General features: G+C 40.3%; 1 protein-coding gene across 12 annotated transcripts in view; it reads right to left on the bottom strand.

Annotated features, from left to right (window-relative positions):
- Positions 1–1,739: 1,739 nt before the first annotated feature.
- The window catches only part of LOC146470922 (uncharacterized), a 31,978-nt gene continuing 24,215 nt past the window's right edge, over positions 1,740–9,502 (bottom strand). For all 12 annotated transcript variants that reach the window (XM_085121442.1, XM_085121441.1, XM_085121444.1 and 9 more), the window contains 4 exons: positions 6,314–6,718; positions 5,645–5,752; positions 4,759–4,880; positions 1,740–3,042 (listed from right to left, as the gene is read on the bottom strand). In XM_085121442.1, coding sequence (XP_084977568.1) covers positions 2,954–3,042; positions 4,759–4,880; positions 5,645–5,752; positions 6,314–6,718 — 724 coding nt within the window. In that variant the 3' untranslated portion in view covers positions 1,740–2,953. The remainder of the gene's footprint in view (positions 3,043–4,758; positions 4,881–5,644; positions 5,753–6,313; positions 6,719–9,502) is intronic.

Below are 9,502 nucleotides of genomic sequence, written 5' to 3'. Positions count from 1 at the left end.
TCACTAAACGGCCTGGGAAAAGCTTAGTCTTTTTGACCTTTTATTGTTCGGTGGTGAGGGCAATAGCTTTTTCTGCGTTAAGGACAAAAGGTTTATGGGAAAAAAAATCCGTTTTTTTTTTTCACGTAGTCTGCATTATTCCGTGTATTTTTTTACGTGTATTTACAACTTTATGAAGAATTTATTTAGTTAACAATGGAACCGATCGACAAGTTGCAAATTTGCACACTATACTTCTACGAAAAGTTGGAACTCATTGTTGCCCAAGTGCAATCACGTTCTGTGTTTCCCTTCGGCATTGTGCATATTCTTGTCCCCAGAACCTGGGCGCTGAAAGGATCGCAGCTCTCAGTCTGGGGAAGAGAATACATTTAACAAATCGACAGCAGTTTTCTGATCTATACTCTTATAGACCATAAAATGACGTCATGAAATGTTCAAAACTCAAGTGGAACCTCTTGCCGCAGGCGAGTGGTTTCACTACCATGCTTTGACCATTTGATCGTCTATAAGAGTATAGACCATACAAAAAAAACTCCCGTTGATTTGTTTTTGACAATAACATGCAAAAAAAAAAATACGAAGGGAATTGGCTTTATCTTCCGCCGAGAAAGCGCGCACGCCATAATTATTGTCTGCACTCTTATAGAAATAGCTAGAAATACAATAGCTACGAGCCAATCAGCGCGCAAGAATTTTGAATATTGTAAAATACGACACAGCGGTAAATGAGTGCGCATGCTTAACCCACGCTCTCCATTGCCGCGTACGAGGGAACGGCTGCCACAGTATTTTTCATAGAAACAGCCAGGTTTCAAAATGGCGCCGGTAAGTTTAAATTTTCAGGTATACGTATTTGTTTCAATTCGGGGGAGGGGGTGGGGGGATAAGACCCAAACAGCTGTCACTTCCAAGAAAGTTCAAGAAAGAAAGGCACTCGTCTACCACAAATCTCAGGCGGTGGGGGGGGGGGGGGGGAGCGCTCTAGCAAAACCAGTACCTCAATTAGCTATGACCAAACAAACGCCAAACAACAACCAGGACAGCTGTAAGTTTTCAAAATGGCACGGGCGTATGTGGAAAATTATTTAAACAAGCGGGCAATGAGGTCTTGACTCAGCAGAGTACACTCAAACCTTCCAAACCGAATGTGTCGAAAAAAATATCAGATATGGCGACCCTTTCGAACGGACACTCAACAAAAATGATACCAGTTGAATGAAATAGAGGCCTACCATCCGCTGCAAGTTTGTGTGTTGGACTACATGTCTTATTTTGATAACAAACACAAATAGCTGTGTCAGTTATACAAATTTTGAGACCTTTTGAGACAGATCAAAATGAAATAAAAACGCTATAGAATATTGAACTCGATGCGGGCTCCTAGTTCAGTGTTCAGCTGTTGGAAATTTGAAGCTTGAGAGGGCAGTTTTAGAAACTTGAAGTTTGATTCACTCAGAAAGCTTCACGTTTGTGAATCAGACTTGAAACACAGAACAACAAAGTTCAATCAGCCGTACTTCACATTCTTGGGTGTTTTTCCTCATTTTGGTCTCTTTGCAATCTACAAAAAGGGGATGATAAGCCATGCTAAAACAAACAAACGATACAGAAACGTTTTCATTTGTCAGTCATGTACAATGAAATGGGGGGGGGGGGGGGGGGTAATTGCCAGTCATTCAAAATTTTCACTCTTCCTTATGTACCTATTGACTCAAACCACTTGTATAAACAAGAAATGGTGAATGAGAAAACGTTTATTTTATCTCATAACATTCGGTTAAATACCATTTACTTAATTGTTCTGAAATGGGTACAATTTTATTAAGTCGTAAAATGTCCACTAAAAGCACTAACACAGTGACCAAAGTCAACTGCTTTTACTATAGCAAAATTAAGAAAAATCCTCGATAGGGCGACTTGCTAATAAAACAGCCCAAATCTATTTGTGCAAAGAAAACCAATAAAAAATTCTTCTTTTTAAAGGTTTAAAAACGCACATACGCATACTCGAAAATGTACAACTGAACTTGATTTGAAGTTATATTGATTATTGAGTCTGCTTCAAGGACAAAAGTATAGAGGACATCCTTACAGTGATCTCCCTCAAAACAGACACCAAGTTAGGGGGGACATTTCCCTAATGTGAAAAGCCAAATATTTTATTCTGGTTATGTCATGTTATGTTTTAGTTTACTTAAGAATGCATGACAAATGTACACGTAAAAGTTGACAATAGCTGAAACAGTGGGATTGTAAACCGCTGTCATTTTTGCAAATTATCGTTAAAACTTCCCATCAGCGGAATGCGGAGGCATTTCCCGTGAATTTGCTACTAGTGGTTAAAATGAACCAATCGTGTGATACTCGTAGGCCTTTAACCAAATTCTTGTATCACCTAAACCGGATGCAGCTTACAAAAAGGAAGGGACAATGAAAAGAAGAATAGTTGATTGTGATTTCTGTTAATTAAGGAAACTAAGAGAACGTGATTATAGAATAAATGTGAAAAATTCAACTTGTTGAGAATTAGTTGGAGGAAGCTGTTCTTGGGAGAAGAACATTCTCCAAAACGATACTTAAGCATAGGGCGGTTTTCATCTGAGTGTTGTTAAAGCAAGACCAACGTAATTGCTCTGGTCAATCATGAGAGAGGTAAACAGCGCAATCGACCAATAAGAACTCGAATAAAATATGTGTAACCGGCGCCAAGCGCGGGAAAAGCGTGCGAGCAAGGCACGATTGGTTTTGGTTTTGCTTCTCATTGGCTGAGAAAGTGGCGCGAGTTTTGGTAACCAAACACAGAGCATCTTAAAGCAAAACCAAATTACTTCAGACAGTCAATTGAAACTTGCTCTACTATACGCGAGAATATTACAATTGTTTCATCTTAATGAGTATTTAACGCAGTAGTGGAAATCCCATTCTGCAATTATCAGTATAATATTGGCGTTCACACCCGAGTGAACAAGGCCGTCTTGGCGTAAGTTGAACCCATGGCCATATTGGGAGCGGGCCCTGCCCGGTTACTTGCCTGAGGACCTGTCAAAAATGAACATACCGCATCAGATTGCTGTGGCAGGATTTATGTAATGTTACAATACGAGCAGCAGTGTTTTATCGAGATTTAAACCCGATAAAACACGTGCTGCGGGTTTTTTTGAACCCCTTCAAAAACATTCCTGGAAAAACGTGTGTCAATAGAAGTCATAACAATGATGCTTTTGTGAACCTTGGAAATTAGCATACGAGAATAACATTAAACACAGCATCCTAATAAGGAGGAGGTTTTATCGGGTTTTAAAACCCCTGCAAGTGATGTTTTATCGACCATTTGATAGGTCAATGGGCTTATGAATTATTAACGAGTTTTTGAAATTACACCTAATTTACCTTTTAGATTTCAATAACATTTACAAAGATCTTTTTTCCTCCACAGTTACAAACCACGCAAAAAAAACCTTTGAATTTGTAGGCGTCATCCTAAAGAAACTAGAGTTTCTCGACCACACCGAGATATTAGAGACCGGTCAAAAAGTATCGGGTGGGGTGGGCCGGAGCATTTGGAAATGTTGTGGATAAAAAAAACACATTGCCCACCCCCTCCTTTTGGCACAAAACTGACTGACCCACCCCTCAATGAAGGTTGAAAATTACCTGACCCACCCCCTATTAAACATAGATTGTTTGGTTGTATAATCCAAGGAGACTTTAATTTTTTAATTTCAATGCTATAATGTTTATTTCTGATCCACTGATTGGCCTAAACCATATTTTGTGTATGACAAAAACAGCCTCTCTTCACAAGTAATTAAGTAACGTTTAAAAAACGAGCAGGAGTGTTTTATCGGGTTTAAGAAATCTCGATTTAGGCAAAGTAGGAAATTTTTCACCAATCAGCGCTTTATTTTAACTGTTTTCAAACATAATATCTTGAGATCAGAACCACCCATAAAGCTCAATATACATTTACGGGAATAATCAAAATTAGCCCGTTAAAATTGATTCAATATATCCTTGTAAGCGCTCTTACAGATTTTTTCTAATTTCGCCTACAAGTTGTCTGGATTGAGTAGTTTAAATCCTGAAAGTTTCGTCATAAAGTGTCTGACTAGATTTCAAGATAATCGACAATGATTAAAATGAGAGGCTATGGGCTATCGTTGCTATGGTAACAGTTATTGCTTGGAAACCGATGAAATAATCAACTTTCATCATATGTTAAAATGATGATGTAGTATGAAGGAGATCGAAGTTTATCTTCTATGCGAGATTGTAATTACAAAACTTCCACTTTAAGTCCAGAAAAACTGCTGCGAGCCTCCTTAAGGGTTCATCGCTATCACTGTCACTCCAACTCTTTAGGCCAGTTTTGCGAGCACACTATATTTGATATGATATTTGTAATTTCTTTTTTCTTGGTACGCCGCCACGATTAGTTAGCTACATGCGATTGGAAGAATTAATTAATTAATTAATTTATTTATTTATTTGCTTGTGATATAATAAAGTTTGTTGTTGTTACCTCGCTTTCGAAGGATTAGCGGCTCTTGCATGGAGATTTATAACCGCCATATTTTGTTATCGTGAACTTATCGCTTCTGAGAGGAAAGTGAGCTGTACCATTTCCATGCGAACTAAGGCTTCGCACAAAGCCAGGAAATTGGGCAACCAATTTAAAACATTTCACAAAAAGGTGGAATCGTTATAACAACACTAGGTTACTAAGGATGGCTTTCTTCAAAACACGATACGTACCACAATTTCGGGTTCGCCTAGTAGGTCCTTGCAAGTTACTTCTCCGAGGGCCTGCACGGTTTTGGCGCTCAGGTCCCTTACGGTTCTGGCGTTGAGGTCCCTCGGGCTGCACCCATTCTGGTCTGTTGAGAAAATGAAGCGTTCAGATTTTCATTTTTGTGCGCACGTAAAAAAATATTAAAAGTCAGATGGAATATCAGGCCTTTGTTTAAGGGTGTTTTGAGTGTCCAAGTGAGATTCCATTTACTCCTGACTACGAGGAAACGCATGCACATTTTCCAATTTGTTCCTTGCTAATATGCTACCATACGTTATGTATTTTAAAGCTTTTTAGAATTATTATTGCTTAATTATCTCTGAAAACGGCGGGGTTTATCCCCAATTTTCTCAGCCCTTATTGAGATCTGCTTTAATTTCCCACATTAGTTCTAAACTGCGCAAAAATACTTCTGTTCTACGAGGGACCGAGCTACCAGAATCCTTCAGTTTGTTGTTTTCTCTTGCAAATTAAGGATATTGTTATCTAAACCTCACTGAGATTACAAAATTTAAATAAGAAAGAAAAAACGAAGAGGATTCCGGTAGTTGTAGTAAAATATCGTCATCGTGAAACTGATCGCCAATTGAATTACAGCTCAAGTATACAAAAGGATCTCCCTAAAGCAACTGCGTTCAGGAAGGCCACTATTCCGGAGGACATTGCAGTGTTCAATCACTTACAGTAGAAGCTTTGTGTTGAACAGTAATTCAGTGTTCAATCACTTCCAATTAATTCCAGTAGCCCTTTCTAAGATCTGCATTTCCCACATGGTCATAAACAGTGCAAAAATACTTCAGAATTAGTAGGCACCGTCCTTAAACAGTAATTCAGTGTTCAATCACTTACAGTAGAAGCAATGCATTTGGTCCGCTGAAGTTGGCCGGGTTAGGCCCACCAGGAGCACACAGGAGAGGAGACTTGAAAGCTTTACCAGTCCCCGCGTATATCTTTGTTCTAAGAGAACAGGAGAGCAAAAAGGACAGATAAACACAAGGAAATTTTATGTGCAGAATGGGATGCTGATCCTTCCAAAATAAAAAAAAAATTCTGTTCCCTGTTGTTCAAGAAAAAAAAAGGCAACCTGTTTCTCCCTCCCTCCCTTCCTCCCTCCCTTCCTTCCTCCCTCCCTCCCTTCTTCTCTTCCTTCCTCCCTCCCTCCCTGCTTCCCTTTCCTCCTCCCTCCCTCCCTCCCTCCCTCCCTCCCTCCCTTCCTTCCTTCCTTCTTCCCTCCCTCCCTCCCTCCTATCCTCCCTCCTTCCCTTTCTTCCTTCCATGCGCGATCACCCCCTCTCTCAGGTTTTATTCATTGTCACAACAATAATGGATCGACTGATCGATTCATTGTTATCCATATCGAATTAGAATTTACTATCACGGGAGGAAGACAAGGGGAAAACTCACACAGCGTTCAGCAAGGAAGAGAACCAACTACAAACTCAATCCATGTGCGGCACCAAGTGCGGGATATAACCCGTGGATAAAAGAGGGGGGTAAAACCAACAATGAAGCACTTACTGTGCAGCTCGTTTTGTCTGGGTAACTGGTGGCTTTTTTCCGGAGCGGCCAGTCATCTCTGCAACCGACATAGAACCGCTGGTATCGCTAATCATCTCTGCCACTGTGACTGAAGGTGCCGCAGCAGGGGCGGGAGACTTAGCTGTGGGCTTGGATTGATCCAGACGCTCCTGACTGGCAGATTTCGCTTCTGCAGGAACACCAGTTGTCTTGGGCTTGGTTTGATCTAAGGCTTCTCGACTGGCAGATTTCGCTTTCGCGGGAGCACCACTTGCTTTAGGCTTGGTTTTATCCAATTCTTCCTGACCGGTAGTCTTGGCTTTACTGATATTTTCAGTAGATTTTTTGGGCGCTGATGGCTTTGGTGAAGGATCTTTGGCTTTGCTTGGTTGCTGATTCTTTGCCCTGTGTGTACAAAACACATTGTGTCACAACTGTCCGACAGCAAAGTCCAAAACCTGAAACCGGTCACGCTAATCCAATTCCTTTGCGTTACTTCAGACAGAAATGTTTCGCCTTTGACGAGCCCCGAAAGGGCGAGACAGCTTGTCATAACCGTTTAGTTGTTTTGACCGCGATTTTTGTTATAAATTATCACCCCAGTGCAACAAACTGTTGATTAGTCCCTCTGGCCAGAGACAGAGTAGGTAGGAATGGATTGAAAATTGAAAACTATTAGGCTAACGTTTATCAAGTTCTCGCATTTTTGTTTCCAAATTGCGCTAGAACAGATCACGAGATGTTCCTTTCAAGAACTGAGTTGATTTCTTTCCTCTCGTTGTTCTAGGATTATTTTGTAGCTATAGAGTGAAGGTCTTATTTCACCATTTTTAACAAAAGAGGTCAAAACCCCATGACACTTCCCTTTAAAAGCCCTACTATGTGTGTGTTACGTTTAACTTGCTAAGCTTATGAAACAATTTAGCCCTCGTGAGAGGAGGGAAAGGGAAGTGATCAAGTACATGTAATAATAACATTAATTCGGCTTAAGGGAATGAAGTTGCATTCTGCCAGACTGTAATTATACGCCAGTTGTTGTTGTTGTTGAATTAACCACTGTCTTGTTACATTGATATGTTATACTATTTGTATGATTCTTTTCCTGATACTTTCCTTAAAAGTGTTTACATGTACAAAGTAAGAGAAGGCAAATGTAGAAGACGGCGTCGGAGCGACTGAGAATCAGCTTACTGTAGTTCTGACTAGCACATAACGCTATATATTTGATGAGAGATAATATAAACCATGAGTGTCACAAAACCTTTATTCTACATTTTGATTTTTTCTAAGTTATTTTATTTTTAATTCGATGAAAGTAAAAAACATTTCAGGCACCTACCTACAGGGAGTGTTTGTAAGCCAAGAAAATGAATCAGAAAGAACGACATCAAAAGTTATCACACAATAACTTCATGTATACATTAAACCTTTTATCACACGACATCACGAGATATCACATGGTTGCACAAGTCATCACACAACCTGTCACATAGTATAGCAACATATCACAATGACTCGAAAGCCCAGTGATGAATCGCAACTATGTACTTGAAACGAAATAGTGAAATTTGCACATTCACTCGCCTATTAGTAGGGCACGGCATACTCTTTTCTTTCTTCCTGGAGAGCTTTCGGCGATGATTCAGATTTCTGCATTGTATTAGTGACAGACCAAACTTGAATGTAACGCATTTCCGATTATCCAATCGATCCTTCCTAAAACGTCTGAAATATTCACGGCGAAGCGGCATCTTAGCCTCTCCAGAATAGGTCTGAATCTTTTCCTTATTTTGATCAAATAAAGTATGGGAACACTTAAGTTCACATTCCAATGTGTTTCTCAGATCAGAATGTCACTTTGATTTGCCACGTCACACAACGGACATAACTCCAAAGTAATCTCTAAGAAAAAGTACTCAATTTAGCTTGGTGTTAGACATACTGACATAGAAAAAGCCACAAGATATAGGGGGGGAGGGAGGGACAGAGGGCACTTTGCAAACGGAAATGATAGAGTGTATATAATATTTTAAACTTTTAATTAGTGTTTTAGATGCCCTTAGTCAACTAATTTAATTTTAGATCCAGGAAACGTTTTAATGTTTAGGTGTCCTCTCAGCTACACATTCATTCTTTATTTGTTTGACCTCTGGACCAGATATTTGATCGTTTAACTGGGATAAAACGACGTTATTTTTTGGTGCACAACATGAGAACAACGAAGACAATCTCATCACGCCAAGTTCCTATGCTCGGCTATTTCGCCCGGTGAGAAATACACTCGGCTAACTGACGCAGTATGCATTGACAACATCGGTTCTCTCTCCCAGCCGTTCGGTTTCAAATCCAATAAATGCCACCTTTGCCATTTTTCACAGGCCTACGAGCTAAACATTGTTTTTCTTTAGGGATAGTAAAGCAAGCGAACCACGAAAGTGCGCGCGAAAATTGCCTCCCACGAGGAAACGCGAACCGCGAAGGGAAGCTCTCATTTCGCGCGTCGCGTCTCCTCGCGGGAGAAATTTTCGTGCGCGCGTGGGTCTCTCGTTTTACTATCCCTAAGGGGCGATTTACACGGTAAGACTTTGTCGCATGAGACAAGCTTACAACAGGCCTACGACACGAATTGTTTCGTGTAAATCAAACCCACAACTCGCTTACGACTGTCGTGTACGTCACAAAAAAATGTCGTAGGATTTTAAAACTCGCCAGAATGGAATGTTCCAGTCGAAGTTCGGCTAAATGGCTTATACAAACGGAAGGCACGTCCGACAGGGTGTGTTGAAGGGAGACTAACTTAACTAAATAAAATAATAAAAAGTAAATGACTTTATTTAAGTGTCGAAGTATTTAGCACTATTGTGCTAATTGGGGACACTATAAATTAAAGGTGAAATAAATATACAAACTGAACATAACATATGTTAAAAATCCCAACAGATGGGATTCAAACCAGTTGGCTATTTTCAAAGCGAGGCCTTGGATTTGAAGACGAGGCTACCGTGAAACAAATCCAAGTGACCAACCAAAGCGGGCCTCCGAATTACAAGTCCGGCGCCCTAACCACTAGACCACGCCGCATCCCACTCAACCATATTGTTGCTATGGAACGTTCCCAATCGTTATTTCTTGGAAACCCTAGCTTCCACAGAGAAGTTATTTTGGACATGTCAGGATTTTCGAGTCACA

The sequence above is a fragment of the Pavona decussata genome, unplaced genomic scaffold, assembly GCF_977016875.1.
Source record: "Pavona decussata unplaced genomic scaffold, jaPavDecu1.1 SCAFFOLD_109, whole genome shotgun sequence".
NCBI classification, from domain to species: Eukaryota; Metazoa; Cnidaria; class Anthozoa; order Scleractinia; family Agariciidae; genus Pavona; species Pavona decussata.
Note: the sequence above shows the minus strand (reverse complement) of the source record. Positions and strands in the feature narration are given on the sequence as shown.